General features: G+C 41.1%; 1 protein-coding gene across 1 annotated transcript; it reads right to left on the bottom strand.

The window, feature by feature from the left end:
- Positions 1–2,327: 2,327 nt before the first annotated feature.
- On the bottom strand, positions 2,328–20,446 carry MYL1 (myosin light chain 1). The gene is made up of 7 exons (XM_030952179.1): positions 20,161–20,446; positions 9,577–9,604; positions 6,304–6,447; positions 4,576–4,749; positions 3,972–4,049; positions 3,442–3,494; positions 2,328–2,648 (listed from the first exon to the last, which is right to left on the bottom strand). Exons 1-6 carry the CDS (start codon positions 20,281–20,283, stop codon positions 3,466–3,468), a joined length of 576 nt encoding a protein of 191 aa, XP_030808039.1. The 5' UTR covers positions 20,284–20,446; the 3' UTR covers positions 2,328–2,648; positions 3,442–3,465.
- Positions 20,447–22,067: the final 1,621 nt, after the last annotated feature.

The following is a 22,067-nucleotide window of genomic DNA, read 5'->3' as shown; positions in this document are numbered from 1 at the left end:
CTTTTTCTGTTCAGAGCCTGAACAGATGCAGGCTGGCTTTCCTTCCTCAGCTGCTAGGGTCTTCAGTCACTCTTGGAGGGGTTGGTTGTGCAGAGAATTTCTTTCCTTAGGTGAACACAAAACATAAGAGCAAGCAGCCTTTTGTGAGGAGCCCTCTCCAGGAGCAGAGCTCTGAGTGATGCTTGTTTTACTAGTATGGAGGCAGGAGGTTGACAAAAGGCCAACCTTTAAATGGTTTTGAGGCAAAGTAAGAGGTTTCTCTGCTCTCCTATAGATGAGACACCAAAGCTGTTTATGCATTTCCATACTGTGCTTTCAGATTGGGTATGATTTTAATGGGATTTATTGATGAAATCAAAGCTGATTGTAAGACAGTTTCGTGTGTTTCTCAAAAAAGCCCCAAAAATCCCTTGTCATTAGGTTTCCAAGTCATCTTGTTTCTTCATTTTCAAAATGGATAAATAAAAAGGGTTTATGTTGAAGCTGTCACTAGCTGAAAGAGGCTAGTAGTATTTAAAGTATTTGCTTTTCTTTATAAATGACTGACTTATTTAAGATCTTATGAGAATGTGAACATTTTTTCCAGATATTTGTGTCAGTTTAGGGCAGAAATATTTTAAAATTGCTAAAACCTTTGGATAGCATAAAAATCCACTCCCTGTACAGCTCTATGAAATACTCTGAGACTTGACCTCAGTTTAATAGGAACGGAGTATTCTCTTTGTTTTCATCAGTTTTGTCTGCAACAATTATTTGTACTTTAATTTTTGAGGAGTGAGAGTAGTGCAATTAGTATTACCTTGATTCTTTGCAATTAGAATCCAGAGAAATACTGTCAGCCTCATTATGTCCCATAATCTGGCATTTTGTTTTAAACAAATATTTCAATGTGAGTTTTTAAAAACTAGCGAGCTTAAAAATTTGTCTGCTTCTACAGTGGTGACAAGTCATCTGACTTTGTTAGTTGCCTGAGTCCCAAATATTTTAGAAGTTAGTAAAACTTGCAATTCCCAGAAAAACCCGTGGTGGAAAATTCAGCCTTTCTTTTAGGGCCTTGTCCAACCTTGGACCAGGCAGGTTCTGTGAGTGCAGCATTGACAAGCAGTGTGTCAGTGCAGCATTGACAAGGCAGTGTGAAAAAGAGGCTGACAGCATATAAATATATATATATATATATATATATATATATATATATATATACATGAAATAATGGTTTGGTTTTCAGTTTTTGCTTTCCCAAGAACTGAGGTCCACAGTTTCTTGGAAAGAGAAACTGCCTGGAGCATGGGTGTATAGGTAGGATGTTGAGGATGTGTAGCAGTGTTTTGAGTCTACTTTTTAAATTGCCCTTTCAGGATGAAGTTTAATAACTCCTTTTTACTTCTTTCTTCTATCCTTTTTTTTTTTTTTTTTTGCATTTTGAGTGTAGCAACCTCAACCCTTTGTAAGCGATCTGCTGGCAGAAGTCTCTGGGCAGGGTGTAATTCCCAGGTTCATTTGGCCCTGTGTGCCAGCATGGTGAGGGTTTAATGGGAAGCCTCAGAAAAGAGGCAGCTGTTGTTTGAGCGGCTGTGGTTTATTCTGGTGCCAGCCACCCCCACTGCACCTGTTGGCACTTGAATTATGGCCATTTTGTGCATAGCAACTCAATAAGGCAAGGTAGGATTTTAATAGAATGGGCTGATACCCAGATGGGGATCAAGGGAGTTTCATGAACACTTAAGGAAGAGAGAGGAGCTCTCTTTATTTAAGGGCAGGGATGTAACAATACTTCCCTGAGCAATGGCCATTCCCACTGTGGCTGCAGCAGGGGTAGTTGGCCTCTTCTTGCCTGGTGCTGGGCCTGTTCCCAGTTACAGTGTGTCTGTAACTTCTGATTGCTCTTTCTATTTGTCCCTAAAGTTGTAAATAAAGGCAGCAAGTAGGATTCTTTCCTGAGAGTGCTTCTTACCTGCTCTTGCAGCAGTACAGAGGAGATTTGGCTGGGAAAAGTAGCTCTGCACAGTCCCCTGCAGCAGGGCCACCCTGCCTGGTTTTGGATCTTGCTGCCTTTGGAGCTGTTCTGACAACAGATACCAGGTCTTCTACCCCCAAAAATGTTGTAAATGCTGATGCTGGTGATAGTGCCCTAATTAATTACTCCTCCTCCCAGACCCCAAAGAATTTTTCATTAAGATCAAGTCATTGATACTGGAAATGTCCATATTTATACTTTCTATAAAACTTTATTTTGTGGTATGCCATGTACAGGGAAATGAATTAACTGCTGAATGCTGTTTTGTGTGAGTTTGAACAGATGGAAAAAAAAAGACTTCATAGCTTCAAAGTGACCACAAGGATTTATGGATGTTTTATTTTTCCAATAAATTACATTGTTTCAATGCAAATAACATGGAAAGAGATGGTTGGGATGGATGGACCCTGGATGGTAGAGTTTATTCCATGTAGTTTGCTTTGGTAAAAGCTCAGGTTTTTTCAATGAAAGTGTAGTGACCAAAGGTGATACCCATGGATGTGCTGGTAAAAAAATGGTGGGGTTGGAGTCATATCATCCAGTTCTATGCAGTTTCCATGTTGATGGTGACAGACTGAGCAAGAATTTCAGGCAAATCTTGAGTGCCATCTGATCTTTCTAATTTTGGCTTGTTCTGGGAAGGAATGGGAGAGTTGTATTTGAAGTCAATGTTAGCTGAAGAAACAATTGCAAAATGACAAACTGACCCCTTGATTTCTGTTTTGAGGCATTTGTTTCATACAGTTGGGAATGTGTATTTCCTTGGATAGTAACTGACAGTTCACATAAGCCCACAAAAGTTTGTTTGCATTTTAAAGACAGCTGCTGTTTTGGGGTTTGTTTTTTGTGATTTTTTTGTGTTTTTTTCTTCCATCCTCTGGACAAAATAGGAGTGTATAAAGGCTGGGGGGTGGGGAGGGGTTGTTGTTTTTATTTTCCCCTGCTTTTAGAAGTGCTAAATAATTGGGTACTTTTGAAGCCCTCTTTTGCATATATCAATCAATATTCTTCTGTGACAATATTCTTCTTCAGATAACTATTTTGTTTGAAGATTATTTTGTTCTCAGTAGCTCACATGAGTATTCAGGCCACTCTGTCTTAACAGAAATCTAGAAATTATTGGAAGGTGTTGCTTTGATTTCCATTTAAAAACAATCTCAATTGTGCTTGTAGGATAAATGTCTCAGGTTGTCAATTTGCATTGTGTTTGAAAAATCTACTAAACACCAGTGAGTTACAGGGCTGTGAACAAGGGCAAAGAACCTGCAGCCCAGCTATCTTTGCTTTTGGACAACAGTCTCATTCTTTTCATATTATTGGGGAGATGTTGGTGTCATGGTTTTGGAGCCTCTCTTGGCCATAGGTCAATAGAAGCCTTTATGGATATCAAGCAGATGAAGTTAAGTGTACAAATGAGAAGAACATACCATTTGGTACCTGGAGAAATCCTCTTAGACCGACAGGATGTGCTTTACAAATGCTAAGGAAAAATACAGATATACTAGTTAGAAAGAGCAGCAAATGTTACTTTGAGAAATAGCCCTAAAATTAACAGCTGTTCAGGAGCTGATAGCATTAAAAATCTGTACCTGGTTGGATTTGATCTGATACAGTGATAGAAAGTTTTAACTATTTAATGTTGTACAAATCAAGCTCTCTTCTTGCTTAAGTATAAGACAGTATCTATTGGATACAATCACTGCAACTGCTCTGCAGAAAGTCAGAGTCCAGAGATTTGGTGTTGACCAAAACAGCCTCCTGTGCTGTGGCTGAATGGGGTCTTTGGCATGGTGTGACTGCAGGATGAGCATATTGCCACAATTGTTTTCACACACAAGGCCTTTGACCTAACTCAGCTGGAGCTTTTTCTGATCTGCCTGAGAAGCTAAAAGCCCACTGTAATGAAACTGTAAGAGAAAGGAGAAATGTAGGATGGATGTTGAGCTCTTGCACCTACCCTCATAGTTGATGCAGCCGTTTGAGTCCTCCTGACCTTTCATGAGCTCGTCTACTTCTTCTTCTGTCATCTTCTCACCTGGGAGTGGAGAGAACTTGTTTCATTCTTCCACACAGAACTGAGGCTGAAACCTACAGCTTTTCCAAAGGCTTTTCTTATTTTCTGAGTCAGTGAAAAAACACCTATCTGTGACATGAACTTAATGAATTTTAAGTTTCTTTAGAAGACAGAGACATATATGCGTAGGAATTCTAGTTATTCCTACAGAGTAAAGAAATTTCCATGCAGCAAATCCTCTACTTTTGTCTATTTGTGTTATGTCACTGAGATGTACAGACTTTTCTCTCTATTCATCAAATCACAGTCACTCTTAATATCTTGTCTGAATTTAGATGTCATAAGCCTAGCCGTATCCTTTGGTCTTTAGTGGGAGCCCCAAATCTCTGTTTGCTTTCTTTGTGGATACACAGTTAGGAAACCCAGAGTCTTATCTGATTTGGTAACCTCCTACCTCTTCAAACTGCTTGGACTGCCTTTCCTGCCTCTCTCATGCCTCCAAAGAGCAGCAGCTTTGGAAGTGCTTGCAGAGAGGGTGATCTCTTACCCAGAGTAGCCAGCACGTGGCGGAGCTCAGCGCCCATGACTGTGCCGTTGCCTTCCTTGTCAAAGACACGCAGACCTTCAACGAAGTCTTCAAAGGTGCCCTGGTCCTTGTTGTTGGCAGCTGCTTGCAGCATGGGCAGGAACTCCTCAAAAGTAATCTTCTTGGCATTCATCTCTGGGAAAAAACCACCAGGTGTTACATGCTAGGTGTTTGTAAGTGTATTACTTAGGCATATTTGCCCTCAAAGGTGGGAGAGCTCTCCTTTTCACAGCTCTTTGTAGCCTTTACTCTAGACTTTGCCTCAGAAGTTGACAGCTCCTTTGCAGAATCTGGATTCTCTTATCCTATGAGTTAGTTTTCACATCCATGATCCTTCTCACATAGCTTTGTATGCTTTATTTTTCTTTCAGAAATGAAATGTGCTATTCTTTGAAAAGATTTGGGGAGTGAGGGAACTGCAGAATACAGTCAAACAAAAATCTTGAGCCCCAGCAATGGAGAAAAGGTAACCAGAGTGGGATGAGGTGACTTAGACAAGATGCTGAGGTTGCTCATATATTACTGATCTCTTCAGGGTCTTTTGGATGTGGTGGCAGAGCCTATTGGCAAAAGAATAAACTAAGTAAAACTAGGAAAGCACATAGTTGTGGGTTGCCAGTAGTAAATTTGGGCATGTCCACAATGGAGACCTCCCCAGCTTAGTCCATCTAACCCCTTTCCTCTCATGAGCCAAAACTTGTAGTCCTCAGTGAGAACTTCCCCAAGTGTTTCTCATTTTGGATTATTTTTGTGGGGTTTTTGGGTTTTTTGAGTAAGACTGCTAAATAAAATGAATCTTTTTTTAAATATTCTTTCTTCCTCCCTGCTGGATCTTTCCATTGCCAGCCTTCATCTGGGCAGAACCAAATTTAATAGATGAAAAGAGATGGGCAGGTGTTTTTCACTGTTACAAAGCCTATTTTACTATGCAGCTATATCAAAGTCATTGTCATTTATTGCTGGAATCACTGAAAGTCTTGGTATGATTTCACCTCTGTGTTAGTCCTCAATGCTTCCTGCTGGTACCAAAGCTTTCTGAGTTGTTCCTCAGAACTGTCTTTACCAAGCCAGAGGATGTGAATATAATTTAGCCTGTCTTAATATGGTTCTGCAAGACTGAAATCAGGGATTAACTGCTTCTAGGTCCTTGTTAAAATGAAGGGACTATAGCATTTATCCTTTTTTTAATCTCTAAAAGGGAGGAAAAATAATTTAAAAACGGCTTCAGTAATAAATGACCAATGTATGCTTCAGTGTGCCCAGGTTTGCAGGAGCTTTGGGAAGATCATTCCAGTCAGCTGAAATATACAGGTGGGTTTCCAGTCCCAGGGCATGTCTTGGCTCATGCAGAAGTCCTTGCAGTGGAAGGACTGAAAGTTGTTAGAAATGAACCCATCGCTCTCCAAGCAAAGGCTGGGGCACTAATGGACTGTGAGCAGCAATGAGTGTGTGCTATACCTACACTGAGTTGACACCAAAACAGTCCCTACAGAGAATTCTCCATGTCTTAAGCAGGTTCTCCTCTATTCCCCATCAGCATTGTTCTCTGCCAAAGGAATGAGTGAAACACCATGTATTGTTGCTTCCCATCAGAGCACAAGCTCCCCTCTCTCCTGCTCTGACTATTGCTGTTGCCTGATTATTGTTCCCAGTCTCAGGAGCAACCCAAAAGGACTGCAGGGCACTTACCCTCTTTGCTGGGGTTCCCCAGAATTTTGTTGACCTCTGCATTTGTCGGGTTCTGCCCCAGTGCCCGGATGATATCGCCAACCTGGCTGAGGGTGATCTTGGCATCACCAGTCCTGTCAAAGAGGAGGAAGGCCTCCTTGAAGTCTGCAAGAGAAGAGCAACATTGAGCCAGGCAGTTCCCTATTGACAAAGATGTGAGCCTGCTGTCTCCTGGCACTGTTCCACTGACTCCAGGGGAGTTAGCCAGGAGAATCTTTGGCCCATAGTCCCAAGAAAAGCTCCTCCCCTCTGACATTTTGGTTTCACTATTTTTAAACTTTTATATCTACCTTTCATGTCTTTCCTGGCTGTAATAGCCATCAATAGCTTTTTGATTGCCCCTGTAGTTATTTTAAGGACAGGGAAAGATAAGTTCTCTACCAACACTGTCATTCAAGAACAGGTTCCTTCACATGATGTAGCAGCAGATGGTAAAACTGTTGTTGTCCACTCCACCTTATCTCTCCAGAGAACTGGGACTGTCAAGAGCCTAGCAGTGCAAAACCTTTGCCTGCTTCAGTGGGTTCTACCTGCAATCCCAGCACCTCAACTACACAGTGCTAAAAGGAAACTTGAAGGTGGATTTCAAATGCTTTTACTGTTGTTTTCCCTTAAAATTGCCTTACAATGTGATTTCCAAACATGTTCCCTCTTTTATCTATTCTTTGTAGTTTGTCCCTGATTCTTACAGATGCACGAATATTCCACTTTTCCAGTGGAAGTACTCATGTGGTGCTTTGTCCTGTGCATTTCCAGTGTGTTCACTTTGTGACTTCACTTCTTGCAGTGCTGCCAAGTGATCAGTGTTCACTTATTTCCCCTTGCTGGACAAGGCCTTTGGGTACAGGCATTTCTCCTACAAAAATCAGCACAGATAGTTGCCTTCATTGCATTGCCAGCCTTCATCTTCTGTTGTGAAGTTCCATGTCAATCACATTACTCTATTTTTTGGCTTTTTAGAGAGTTTGAATAAAGAAGTGTGGCTTTAAAAAAAAAGAGAAGGGGACAAAGGTCAACTATGTGGCTTAAAAGCTGACTTTGAACCCCATTGCCACAAGCATCTTGGTTTGTGCTGTTGATCTCTTCTGCACTGCAGTGTCTGATGATGCTGTGCTTTAGCTCCAAGTAAACTGAGTAAAATGTCTTTTTCTTGGCCATGATTCTCATCCAGCAGCCACACAGGCTTTGTGTTCCACAGCCTGTGTAATGTTCATTCTGCTTTGGAGCAGGTTTAGGAGTAAAAAGCCGCATTTCACATCATGTCTTCATTCATCTTGTGCTGGGGATGCAGAGGTATTTATGGTTTTGCTTTAGTCTTCTTTGTACCACTATGGAGTTGTTGCTGGTGCCCAGTAAAAGTGCTGATCCACAGTGTCAGCCTGCTAGGCTGTAATCTAATACATCTGAAACTAATCCTCTTACTGTCTCGTGTGAGACACCTATAACCCTTTGCTGCTACCTCTCTCTCCTTCCAGCTTTTATTGCAGGGTATGAAATTATGGCCTTCTGGACCAGTGCAGAGCTTCCTGATATCAGCTCCAGCAGCTGAGATGGGTGGAGCTGTAGTGATTTATACCATATGATCTGATCTTTCATCTGCTAAATCAATGACATTTAGTGGCAGTGGGGTATAAAACAAAGCCAGAGTGCTAACAGCAAAGCCATCAGGAGAGATTCTCCATTTTGTAAATCCCATCAAGTTTTATGTTCACTGGGTTCTGAACATTTCTCCTTTTCCTTGGAGAAAAGGACTGATTGATTTTTGTCTCTCAGGCATGCATTTTACTGCAATATATATTTGCTGTGGGATTTTATTTTGAAGTTTTTATTTTTAAATTTTTATTTTTTTAAGGGCCAGTCCTGGTTTATAGCTCTGCTGGAGCAAGCATGTTCAAAGTCTGTCTGAGGATGGTACTACCCAGCTGCTGGTACATCAGCCTGTGCAGATAGAAATAGTTACTGAGGGTGGGCATATCTGCTCCTGGGAAATTCTTCCTCTCTCAAGTAGTTTCTATTTGCTCTGCTGCTTGGTTCAGCCATTGTAAAGTTACAGTAGCTGGATGATCTGAAATGCATAGGAAAGCTGAAAGAAATATTTTGCTTTCAAAATATTGCCAGCAGCTTTGAATTGAAGACATTTTTCCATAAACCCACCCAATCCTTTTGTAAAAGTTTCAGAATCAAGAAGTAAGGAAGAGTCCAAATGACTTCTTTTGTGACCAAGAGGGTTTGGACTGCAAGAAGAGAATTTTCTCACTTGCTGCATTGTGCCTCTCCTTATTGCTTTCATGGAGTTACCAAGAGCAGGCTCATCTTCACAAAGTTTAGGGCTCTCTCAAGACCTGTTTCTAGCTATTCCACTCCCTCTGAATTTCTAGGAAATCCTTGTATCTTCCTTTCTAAAGACGTTCTTCAGTCTACTGTATAAGCTACTGATTTTTTGACATTTTAAAGTATTACTTAATATAGCCCAAATGCATCTCTTAGCCTATTGAAACACTTAAAATTAAATTTCCAGAGCTTCAGTGAGAATTATTGTTCATGTCAGGTTTTTTTATCTCTTTCTAGAAGATTGAAACAAAAGATTTGGAAGCTGCAAGTTGCTTGTGAATCAAAGAATACAGCAAGATGCTCAAGAAGTGCAGCGTATCCACACCATTGTGTAAGCAGCAGTTTACACAAGTCACTTATTTGCTGACTATTTCCATGCTTAAAGAATATTTTTACAGTAAAACAGCCTTTGTTCCTCCCCTTCCAGAGCACCTCCTGGCAAAAGTGACAAACAGAACTCTTGCATCTTCTGTTCATGTGAGATTGCAAAGTCACTGCAGCTAAGTTAAATTTTCAGCCCACTTCCTCCTTCTGTTGTCCTCCTTCTGCCTATTTCCCCTGGGACTGTCAAGTTCAAGACTTATTTTCAGCATCCTTGTGAAGAGCCAAAACAGGAGCACAAGTGAAGAATGTTCAGTAAGCAGAGACAGTGCTTTTCCTCTTTGTACCATGGTATAAACCTCTCAGTTCACACAGCAGGTAAACAAACATCCAGATAAATTACATGTAGATCTACAGCCACCTTCTTGTTCAGCCTAAGTCATCACTGCTCTGAAGTCAAGAGTGTGGTGAGTTATATCAGATGAAGCCTGTGCTCATTGTTTTATAAAAGTAAATCTCTGAGCCTGTAGCTCTTTTTGAACCCACACACATGTAAAACATATCAGCTCTCTTGTAACTTACCATCCTGTTGCTCCTTGGAGAACTCGATCTGTTGGAAGGAAATCAATCACAAAAAATAGCTTAGGAAGGGGGGCTGGGGGAGAACCTGTGTGTTTTCTAAAGCATCCAGCTCAATCCATGAGTCATCTTCCAGAAGAGCAAAAAAGTGGCCTGTCAAATGCGCAGAAGTAATGCAGATAGCAAAAGAGCTCTTAAGGCTAGTGAATATTTAGCATTTGGTAGCCATTTTGTTCCCCCTCCTTCCCCCTGGTAAAGTGTAACTTTGATTTCACTTACCATTGATTTCATCAGCAGAGAAGGACTGCAGTTGGGGAGAAAAAGAGAGAGAGAAAAGAGAACTAGTACTGCTGAAAATGCACTGAGAGAAAGTAAATAGCACCAAGTACCTGAGGCTTTCACTTCTGTCTTGCCTAATGTAGTTAGGCCATAGCGACCTAATCTAGCAACTTCCTGCATAAAAATGCACCAGCAAGTCTATTCTTAAAGTTTTCATTAAAATCTACATCCCAGGGAAAGACAGAGTTGTGGCAAGAGGCAACAAAAATAGAAAGTCTCTTAACTAAAAAAACCCCTAATTAATTACCATCAGGTCCGTTTACGGTTTTACCATAGATCCATTTTAGTTATACAATTTGAAATAATGTTTCTAAACAAGCAGCTCTTTTTTATTAACATAGAAATTAAATTATTCCCTTAAAGTTTATGTCTCAAATTAGTTTTCGATTGCACGCCGTTTCATAAAGTACTAATATATGATATTTGTTTGTATAAAATATGATTTTTCCTCTCCACTTTAGCTGGTTACATTTGATTAAAAAAAGCTTAAGAAATTGTAACCCTTCTTTCAGAAGCTGTGGGAGCTGCACCGCTACTGTTGCCTGGTTCAGAACTGGAGGCTAACTGGAAAACCTTTAAGTTTTAACAGGAAAACCAAGCAAACCTAAACTGTCTCCTGAACTGTCCTTCCCCCAGCCCCCAAGATCTAACATGGGCAAGAAGCCCTATTTACTTCTGTAAACTACACTGGCTGGCTGCTAACTATTGCAGTGCACCCACCATGGTTGAGCTGGAAATGCAGAGCAGCAGACAGGCAGGAAGGATTAGCTGGGAGGTCTTGAGAGTGGTCCTGCTTCCCTTGCCTTTCTTCCCCTTATTTATCCGGCAGTGCTGATGGCATTGCCTGGATTAGGTGTCAGAAGGAAGAGGTCCCTCCCCTTGGCGAGTTCTTTAGCTTTCTTAGGGCAAAGTGACAGGAGGATCCATGTCTTGATAGACATCTTATGATGGCTATTTTTAGGAGGCTGAAGAGGGGCAGGGAGTGACAAGCAATAAGTTTGATTAATGTCAGCACTTTCTGGGTCCATACCATCAGGAGGAGATATTCCTTGTCCAGACCTACCAAGACTTCCTTATAGGGAAGGATTCTATTTCTCTGGTAAGCTGTAGAGTCAGGAGCAGTGAGGGTGAGGAGCTGGCTGGTTCCACACGTGGTTTGCAGGATGGGTGAGATGCAGCTGAATGGTCCTCATATCTTTGCTGGGCTTTGCTCAACCCCTTCCATGGATAATCCAGTGCCCAACATTAGATGAGTAGTACTGCTGCCTGTCTGCTCAAGGGGTTCCAGTTGTTGACACTGAGCAGAAAAGTTATCTGTCAACAGAGAAGCTGACAATCCTTCTGGAAAGCTCTTCCTCTGCACACTCTGATCATGTTTTCTAAATTTTTAACTTTTTAAATGGAAAAATTATCTGTGCAGTTTGGAACCAATGAAGTATTAAGTTAGTGGCTGATGTGTATATGTACCCTGCAGGGCAGTGGGAAGTCTGTATTCACAGGAGCCTGGGATCTCTAGGATACTTTTCCTCTGGGGCTTGGGTTAGGCAGGGCACCAGGGTGCTGAGTTTGGAGGTGTGTACAGAAGTGGTGTTCCTCAGGTGCTTGTGAGGTTGAGGCAAAGGAGAAGCTGTGACAGAAGCTAAGGACCCCAAAAGCCTTTGTGAACTGGAAGGATGACTGTTCAGGGTGGGGAAAGGTGTACCTGCTTTTTGGGTTGCAGGGTGGTCACGGTGGGCCTACAGACATGGAGCAGGAGGTAGAGGCTGCAGCTTCTTTAGTAGCAAAGACCAAGGTCCACCATGCAGCATCGCCCAAGACCAATATATCAAATATCTCAGTGGTTGTTATGACTTGTAAAAGGATTGGCAAACTTTGCTCCAAGCTTCTTCCATTCCCTGTTGCCTCAACAAGATCAAGAGTGTCATGAAGCCAGGGTGGGAATAGTTGTGTGACAAGAGCAGACTCCCAGTTCTGAACTCAAATCCTCCCTTTTAATTTATGTTGGTTGCCCCTGCTAAGCAGTCACTGCTCCTGGTTGTCTAAAGGTGAAATGTGATAGTGAGAAGAACCTTCTCTTGTAGCTCGCTCTTGTCCTGAAGAGAAGCATAACCTTTACCACTGTGTGTTTTCAGTGTGTTGAATATTCTGAATGAGAGAATCCAATTCAATCAGATTGTTTTACTGGTGTTTCTAAACTGAGCAATCAAATTAAGTGGATTTGAGATACTAACCTCCTACCTCAAATTCAAAAAAAAAAAAAGATGCAACTGCAAAGATTTTTCTGAGCTTGCCATTTTAGCTGGAAAATGCTCTGTTCAAATGAATTATTTGCAATTTTTTAGAAATATCTGGAAATATACTGAGTATGAAAAAATGTCTGCTGACAGTTCTTTGCTTTTGGTTGGTTTGTTGCTGGATTTTGGTGGTTTTTTGCTATTTGTAATCTATTAGCCTGTGGGAACAGGGATGTGTTCACGATGGTGTAGCCACAATCAGGTGTGGCTGCATAGAAAGAGGGCTGATGGTTTTGCCCTGGGTTTGCTGATATAGGGTTAGCACAGTGCAGAGTTCCTGATTTACACTGGCTGGGGCTGGAATTCAGGTGAGTGAGAAAACTCCTCAAGATCTTGGCCATCAGTCCCCATGCATTAATAGAAGAACTTTTAAAAGACTGAAATGGTGTCTGGGTCAATGGAGTATGTTGCTTTTTGTGGGATTTTCTTTCTGCCTTCAGCATCTTGTGCTCCAGTGCTGGCAACTAGGAAATGTTCCCCTGAAAACAGACTTGAATTTTTAAAATTTTTTTGTTGTTGGTTTTCTTTTTTTTTTTTTTTTGTTTTTGTTTTTGTTTTTGTTTTAGGGAAAACTTAGATTCCTTCTCTTGAACAGGTAGGTTCTATGTTTGGCTACAACAAAACTCACTCCAAAAGATGCCAAGCAGAAAATAATTGCAGTGCACTTGTCTTGGACATAAAAACCAGATACCTGGATTAGTCATCTGGCTTAAATGGGCTATTAAATATTATCAGTGGAGAGGGGTCTACATATAAGCTGATTGTCTTTGACCATGTGGGAGTTTGGCTCAGAGTTCAGATTAACAAAAACTAGTGCATTGTATCAGCCCTTCATTTTAATACTGATCCTTGAATAACATCTCACTAGAGAGAGTTTTACTGGGGAAGGAATATTCTAGCATGGGCATGTTGCATTCACTTAAATGAAGAATCACCCTGCTCTAAGACAATAGGTCTGTTGGGAAGGTTAAAGTGCACTTGCTTTCAGTAAGGGCAGCGACAAAATGGCCTAGATGAAAAATATTTCAAATACTCCTTAAAAGAAATTAAAGGTGAGATTTCCAATTCTAAAAGGAGCTTTCAGAAAATTCACACGGGACAAAGAAGTATTTTGCAGTGATCTGGTCTTTGTTCTGATCCTGGCAGTGTTCTCTCCATTGTCAGAGGACGCTGAGTCTTGAGGCTTTAGGGATGATTTTGATATTTCAGGGAGCTCAGTTTAACTAAAATTGAATGCCCCACTCCTAGCAAAAAGTGTGAAAGGTTGAAGCAACTGCAACACATGGGAAAGACCAGAACTACTTGGATTTCTCTAACTTCATATAGCCCTTATTTATGGGCAGAGTTGTTATCCAGAAGGATATCTGTGCCAAAGAAAAAGGTGGTGTGTTTTGAGTTTGGTTTTTTAATTTGTTTTGTTCCTTGCATTGTCTGTGACTACTTTCTAGTAATTCTCTTGCCAGAGGTATTCTGATCAGGTCCCAGTTGAAGGTGGGGCTGGTGGAGTTGTATGCAATTCTTTTTCACCAGCTAAATGAAGACCCAATCCACAAAAATTTCCAAATTATTAACAGAGTTCCTGATTTCCCACAAATCATTGGTTTCTGTGCCTTAGGGCCCCAAGCTTTGCAGTGTGATGCTGTGCTCACCTCTTTAGGCTGGTGGGCACTGGGACTGAGCACAGCTGTGCTGAGGGGCAGCTGCCTTGTGCTCACTGTAACTCAGGAAAGGTCTGGACAGGATGGAAAGCCCTCAGAGAAGGTGCTGCTGGGAGTTAAAGCATTAAACTGCTCCATTTGTTTATTACCTTTTGCATGAATGACAAGAAGTGAATCATCTTAGGAGTTCATTAGAGAATTGCCAGCTATTTCAAGGTGCTGTCTCTTTAAAAGAGACTAAGGCATATTGGATATCTTGGAAAATCAGAGGAGAAAATTTGAGATTCTCCTAAGATCCTTATTGTATATTTAGCCTTCTATTCAGGACTGGAAGTGTTTTAAATTTAGGTTTTTTTAATGAAGTTAAGATAAGATTGTGCCTACAGTAGTTTATATGATACCTGCTCACTATTAATGTCTGCTCCTTGATTAATATAGCTGCACATCTTTTCTAGTAGACATGCAGCTTCCAAACCCCTCTGAAAAGCAGGCTGTCCTTTTCCCATCCCTCACCTCAGTTCCATAACTTCTGCAATTAATGCCACAGGTTTTAGAGAGGATGCTTCTCAATTAAGTAAGAATTAACAGCCTGATGGATTTAGCTTCCTGCTGTATGAGGCAGAGAAACACTAGAAGAAGAGCTCTTGAGAAACTGAGGTCTGTTTTGAGAACAGAGCTGCCTAGAAACACAATTGAAGAAAGAATAAAAACAACCCCCATTAACACAAGAGAGAAAATTGCATATGTGAGATACTATGAGATTTGAAAGAATACTTCAGAAATATCTCTGAGTTTAAATGACTTGACTGCAGATTGACTTGACCTTTTTCCTAAGCATTTTCTGTCACTTTCCAGTTTATAGCTTTTTAAACCGTCACAGTTACTTTGCAGCTGTGCAGAAACTTTTGGATGAGCCTTGACGTTTAACTAATGTGCCCTTCTGAAATGTCTGGCTGTGATACGTGCTCTTGCTACACTCTTGATCACATTTCTTCAGCTTCAGGGGGGAAAGTGCCTTCAGCTGTGCTCATTTGTAAACATGTCCCATTTCTAAGTGCTTTTGTGCTGGAATGTGTATAATAAAGGGATAGACAAGACGTGAGGCTCTGGAGCCCTGCTTTTGGAGGGATTTCTTGTTTTAACATGCCTCCCAGTGGCACTGTTAGAGTATTAATGTAATTTAAACCCTTGCTACTTGACATTTAAGTGCTCTGTGGTAAACCAGCCAGCTGAAAGTGCTTCTTGGCAGTGGGTATAAGATGTAATAAAGTCTTAGTGAAACAAGGGCAAATTTCCAGGTTGTTTGTTTCAGATCTCCTTACAGATAACTTCTTTCTCTGCTTGTCATTGGCTAAATTTGTCACCTTCTTCTTGCCTTATGTAAGATTAACTCAGGTATCTTGTTACTATCTTTTACAACATCTCTGTGCTCTGAAGGGGCTTAAAACAGTATTTTAGAAATATTGTGGGCTTGTTTTGATGGGACTAAGGCTCTGCCACATAACTCCTGTTAACACTTGGAGTTAACCTGTGAGCTCTTAAAATGTTACATTTTGTGTAATTTGCTTTCCACTATTTCTACCAAAGTCTGCCATTCACCAGAACATCCAAAGGCTGCAAGTATTCTTTTTAAAATGCTGCTAAAGCTGTGAATAACTAAGAATGGATCTTGTTTAAATTATAAAAATCATTATTTTTCAAACAATTTTCCAGTTAGCAACATTAAGGAAAATTTTCTGCTAATACATGTGGGTAGTCTCTACTTTTGATGTGCTCCTTGCTTAGCAGCAGTTTAGGAAGGCAAAGTTCTTCTGAAAGCTTTGTAAACAAAACTAAGCTGTGGTTTTTGTGTGTTGTTTCCAACAGCGTGCCCAGGGGATGTTTGGTGTGCAGCAGTCCTTGTCCAAGGTGCCTCTCCTGGGACACCTTTGTGCTGTGCCTTGCCTGTCCTGGGTTTGGCAGCAGCATGGGCTGTGACATGTCAGTGGTGAGGTCCACAGAGCCAAGAGCTGTTCTGGGCTGGATCCTGGATGGTGCTGGGTCAAAGTAGTAGCAGGAAGCTGGTCTGGATGGCATCAGAGAGGCACCTTTACATCTCTTAAGACTGAATTCAATATTGACATTTGTCCTCTTCCTACCTGTAAGGACACTTGGGACTGGTGACCTTGACCATTCCATCCTAAGGAATCCTTCTGGAGTCATAGCTAGAGATAGATCAGGCATAATTTGAAGACCTGAGCCAAAAGTTTCAAGTAAAAACCTGCTGTCTCATAAAAAAGCCCTTAGCACTTTTCAGCAAAGCCACGGTTGACATTCCTGCTCTCACTCCATGGCTTCATGTTGAGTTTGTCTGCAGCACAACAGCTCTCCAAGTGCTTCAGCTGACATTTACAGTGCTGCTTGCCCCCTAGCCCAGGAGCTTTCTGTCAGTGCATTTTAGTGAGTTTCTCTCTCTCTCTGGGTATATCCAAAGCAATATCTCTTCAGAGATGACCTACTCAAGTAGTGAATGTAACAAGAAATAAGGATGCTTGGAGAAACACATTTTACTGCCTTAAGAGCTCTGCAGTTAAAAACAACCCATGCAACAGGCATCATCATCATGCATCACACAGTTACACAAGATTTTAGCAAGTCTTTACTAGTTGGTAGCCTTTAATTTTTTTTCTTCTAAACATTGGGGTGGTTGATCTGCAGTTGGGTACGGCATAATTGATGTTCTGGGATTTCAGTCTTGAAAATAGGAAGCCTTGAAAACACTTGCCCAATCTCTGTCTGTACTCAAGAGAAGATACCCAGCTGTATCCTTGAAGTAAAGGACCTAGTGTGACCAGGTCAGGGCACTAGACATCCAGATCACTATCTGCAGAGTGGCAGCCTGTGAGGCACTGCCCTCAACATCTTCAGCATTTGCATCCCAAAATATCCTAGTTGATTTTATGAACCTGGGCCCTGTCCAAGAGCTGGGAAAGACCCTTAAATTTCCACCAGAAAACCAACATATTTTTCTTGTTGGTAAGAGGAACTAAGTTATACAGGCCTGTGCAATGTGAAATTCATCCATCTCCCACTGCCTTAGTTGCAAACCAAGCATGAGACATCTGCATCATTCATGTTTCATCCCAGTTGTTGCAGAAATAGACCCATAGTAGTGCTTTTCATGAGTTAAACACTTCTCACTCAGGCTTGTGTGGGAGAAGAAGGTTGATAAAACACATAAACTGTGTTTTTAGGAGTGTCATGGGCCACAGTTTTAATTGCAGAATTCTTGGGGATCCCTTAAGGAAAATTATCTATATGGTAATTTTGATTTTAATCATGGTTGGTTCCTAGTGATGGCTCTCAGCTGCTTCCACTGCCCAGTTCTCTTCTCAGTTATTATTTAATCTTTAACTTTTGTGCCTATACAAATCCAAGATATGTTAGTAATAAGGAAAATTGGAAATATACATTTGGTATAGGCTTGGGCAAAGATTGAGTTTTTAAGCTGTTCCCTGAGTAGAAGGAAATAGGTCTTCACATTTCCATTTAAAAGTAAGTTCTTCATCCCTGCCTTCACTCTCTTCCTATGGCTGTTATACTGTAGCCCAAGGTGAGCTGTAAAAGAGCTGAGTTTTGAGATTTGAGTCTACCAGTATTCATGTTATTCAGTTTTATAATCAATAGATGTTGCTGAAAAATAGAACATCTTATATTAGCTGCTGTTGGCACTAGCAAATCACCAAATATTTGCTCTAATTTGGTTAATTTCCAGAGCTCAGTGAAGAACAGAGAAGAATCAATGGCCCGTCACAACTTTATCACAGCTTCTGATGGTGATAGACAAACCCAGCTTGAGCTCTCTTAAGGGGAGAAAAAAGCACCAAAGTTGCAAAATGTGTACTCCAAAAAGTCCAGAAAACCAGATTCCCTGAAGATGGGCCAAGGAGGGCACCTGAGTGGGGAGGTACCACCAGGAGAATCACTACTCATGTTTGTGAACCACCATCTTTGTTTTGGAGGCTCTTATGACTTCTGATGCCAGCTAAGAATGAAGTGCACAGCCAAATGTGGCTTATTTGGCTGCTGGTTGGGCAACTATCCCCTGACCCACCCCAGCTCTAACAAGGGGCTTGGATGTGTCTGTAAAAGCTAAGAAAGCCTTTCTGTGTGTTTTCCTGCTGTGTGGCTCCCCAGATCATCATGGCAGTGTAGCCTGACATTCCCAGTCACCTCTCTCAAGCAGCAAGCTCTGGCATGGCTGCTAATTCCCTGAGGAGGGAAGCACAGCCCAGTGGATCCCCTTGTTTAAAGTGATGTGCGTTTTGTCTCCGTATCTGGTAAATCACTGCAAAGAGCCCTGGGTCAGGATTATTCACTGAGTCCCAGACAAAACCTTAGTTTTTAAGTACTCCCTGCCTCCAAAGTTGGGCTGGAAATGGTGCTGGAACTTTTACCATGCTGAGACTTCGGTGATTGAATGGAAGGACTGAGAAATAACTGAGGGACTGGGCTAAGACTCAGAAAACTGATTCCTGACTCTGCCACATATTCTAGACAAATTACTTATAACCTAAAATTGTTTCCCTTCACTGCCTGAACTCTCAAAATAGGAAAAGGGATAACAATCCATGGTGGTTGGTTGGGACCCCAGCAGAAAATATTTTGTCTGGTATCTTTCAAAAGAAAGTCACCCTAAATTCTATCTTTTTAAATCAGTCTGAATATGACAAAACCTGGGGAGTTCTCTCTGTTCTGCCAGTGTATATTTCTTGCTATTTCCTTTGGGTAAAGGAGTGAACTGCAAAGATGCCTCAGAGTGCAATTTGACATTTTTTAGCTGATAATATATTATTATTTATGTAAAGATAGATTAGCTAGGTTCAATGGAGTTCAAAATTCTATTTTATCCTGATTAACTGGACATAGAAAGCTCTCAAATCATATTAATTTATTTAGCAGGAAATCTAGCTAGGTTCCCCATCATCTAGTGCAATGTGAGGCCTAATCTAATTTTCAGACAGTATGCTCAAAACCTGTGGGTTTTTCATCTAGTCTTCAAAATTCTAAGTATTTCAAAATGTCTTTTATTTTTTTCCTCTTCTTAATGGCTTCAGCTTCAATCTTATGAGAAGATACATACTTTTTTAGAAAAATACTGACTATAGATTGGGAAAATTTAAGTAAACTTGGAGAAGTTTCACTAAATGGCTTAACATCTCAAGACTATATGTATTAAGGTATCTGAAATACAATTCATCATGTATAGGTCTTATTAGTAGTCTTTGTCCTTCTTTTACCCATAATAGGCATGATTCTTTATGTAGAATTTAGCAAATTGGTCCTGGGACCAATCAGCTTGCCAGGTAGGTACAGAATAACTATTTATAGTCCTACTCAGAGAAACTAGTCTGTCTCTTCATCTCTTAACTGCTTAGCCTCCCTCTCCTCTTTCCTAAGTAAAGAATCTCCCAAATTGGACGAGTTTTCTTCAAAGGGTCAGGACAACAGTTAGTGATGTTGGTTGACATGCAAAATCTAAAGACATTATGAGAACAAATGACAGTTCAGTCAGAGGGAAACCTCCAAAAGACTCCTTCTCTTTGTTGTTTTCAATTTGCAGCAAATTATAAATTCTCAACAAACATATAAGGATGAGAAAAAATCACTTGAAATGCTTCCATCCATGGCTTTCTTGCTCATGGTCTCACCAATGTTTGTTGTATAGTGCAAATAAAAAGAAAACAGGCAAAACTGCCAAATCCCTTTGTTTTAAGCGGTTTTGTTTCTTTTAAAAATTAGTCATACTGATCTCAAAGCACATGACCAAAGGGTCATCAGGTGGTTCAAAAATTTGGAAAAGAATTTTAAACGATGAAAGATGGGGTTTTGTACAGTGCTATGGGAAAACATTGTTTTTCATATTTCAATAACCCCATTCCTGTCCTCATGTACCTACTTTAGGGTATTTTGGTTTTTTTTGTTGTTGTTGTTCTGTGCTTATTTTAAATTTATCTTTACCAAAGAGGTGAGACTGGTACTAATTGGGCAAAAAGTTCTGAGGTCCACACTCCAACATACTTTTGTAATCCCCAGGCTTCACTCCTTTGTTAAAACATGCACCATGCCTTACACCCTACAGCTGCTAAAACACTCCAAAGCTCGGGCAGCTCAGCAAATGCACAGGCTGAGGTTACTCATTCATTTCCCTGCAGTCCCCAAACCGGAACCAAGCCCAGGCCAGGCTTCAGAGCAGCTCTCAGCCAGGACTCTGCTCCCTGTCCCCTGGGCCCCTGAGCCCATGCTCCCCCCTTTACCTTGATGCTCTTGAGGTCAATGGCAGGTTCTTTGGGCTTGGCTGGTGCTGCTGGTGCTGGTGCTGGCGCAGGCGCCGGTGCCGCGGCCGCCGCTGGTTTCTTTACGTCCTTCTTTGGTGCCATTTTGTGTTGCTTAAATTGGAAAGTAAAAGTGTTCTAAAAAAAAAAAGTTTAAAAAAACAACCAACCAAACAAAAACCACTTAACAAGTGATTCCTGGGAGAGAAGCAGTGGTCAGAATGAGCTACAGCCTGTACCCTGGAGGTGGACCCAATGTGCTAAACCCTGTAAGGGCATATATATATTTCACTTAGTGCCTCATACAGTCCTGACACATGCAGCTGGATTGGACAGCCCGATAATCAAGGGGGATGTCATTCTAGCTAGAGCTATAAATGGAATATAAGAGTTCAGGGCTTCATGAGATCAAGGGACTTTTTTCCCCTTTAAAACACAGTCCACCTCCCTGTCTTTTTTATGTGTGCAAAGGAGAGGGAAATATAACAAGCCCAGTTTCAGATCTGCTGTTGATCTGAAATTTGGATATGGATTAAACCGTCCTTTTTCTCATCAGAATTTTAGTTCTGCTTAAGTAATAAATCTTTCTTTCCTTCCCTCCCTTCCCCTTTTCCCCCATGCCTGTGTAGTACTCCAAGAGGATTCAGTTTCAAACAGTAATTTTGACTTTCATGGCTGGGGAGATCATATTTTTCCAACCCCATTAGCTTCTCTCTTTACAGCCCTTCTCTCCTCCTCTGCTTCCTTTTTGTTCAAGGAAGTGTTGCTCAAGCAAAGGCTCTGGGTGTTTAAAAATAAAGCAGACAAGTACGGAAAACACCGCAGTACCTTCAGCCAAGGCACCTCTCCCTGACCTGACCCTGGGTGTCTTTCAGCTGTTCTTACTTTTCCTTTCCATCACGTTAAGACTGTGTTTAAAATTGAAAACTGTTTCCTTTAATCTTTTTCTTTGATCTTCTTTTTCCTCTCCTAGGTTTAAGCTGTGCCCTAATGGAACAGAGATCAGCTGGATGTTATCTTCCCACATTGAAAGGTTTCCCTTTGTAATGTGTTTATTGTTGTAAACTAATCATCAGGCAATGGAGGCACTTCTGTTTTCACCTGTTTCACCTGCCATCCTCTGTCCCTTGTTTATCTTTCTACCCCTCCTGGATGTTCCTGCTCTCCATGCTCTCCAAAAGACACAGCTTTCAGGAGAAGGTGGCTTTTGTGTTTTCACTAGACTTTTTCCATGACAGCAAAATAGCTTCTAACTCTTTAAACTTGATGATTTCCCTGAGTCCATATGATTGAGATTTTCCACAGAAAAATCCTGGAGCACTGATTGTTCCTCCCTTTTCTAGCAATCTCTGTCCTATTTACTCTCCAGACTGCTGAAGTTTTGTGCTAGTAAGTGCAAGGCTTTTGATGGGACCCATGTTTCTGTCCCATGAACAATAGGTAGAGTGTTTTGTACTTAGAAGTTAAAAGCTTGAAGGCCTGGACATCCAAAATCTGGCAGGATATCCAAGCACTTGCCTCTAAATTAATGTGTTTTTTTGGTAAGTTTACCTTCCTAGGTAAACTTACAAAATTATGTATTCCAAGAGGAGGGATGGAGAGTGGCTAAAAGTGTACTTTAATGTAGGATCATGCTCAGATCTCTTCTTTGCCACAGCCCATGACCTTGAGCAAGGGACTTGTTGGAAGTTGAGTCATCCCTTTTGAATCAGTAGTCCTGTACTGAAGGATATAATTCGAAGTCTTGGCTCAGTCTCTGCTTTAGAGAACACAGACTAGGAAGGACTTTATTTCCCATTTCTCTGCCTTTAAGCCTGTAATGTATGAGCTCTGCTGGCTGCCTCCAAGATGCTTTATGCAGGGATTCCTGCTCTGCTAAACAGGGAAAG

Source organism: Camarhynchus parvulus, chromosome 7 (assembly GCF_901933205.1).
Source record: "Camarhynchus parvulus chromosome 7, STF_HiC, whole genome shotgun sequence".
Classification (NCBI taxonomy): domain Eukaryota; kingdom Metazoa; phylum Chordata; class Aves; order Passeriformes; family Thraupidae; genus Camarhynchus; species Camarhynchus parvulus.
Note: the sequence above shows the minus strand (reverse complement) of the source record. Positions and strands in the feature narration are given on the sequence as shown.

Coding starts and splice junctions, on each gene's coding strand:
- MYL1 (XM_030952179.1), bottom strand. CDS start 20,283: ATGGCACCAAAGAAGGACGTAAAGAAACCAGCGGCGGCCGCGGCACCG. Junction 9,605..20,160: donor TTGACCTCAAGAGCATCAAG/GTAAAGGGGGGA, acceptor TCCTTCCAACAG/ATCGAGTTCTCCAAGGAGCA. Junction 4,750..6,303: donor GGGGAACCCCAGCAAAGAGG/GTAAGTGCCCTG, acceptor GTTTTTTCCCAG/AGATGAATGCCAAGAAGATT.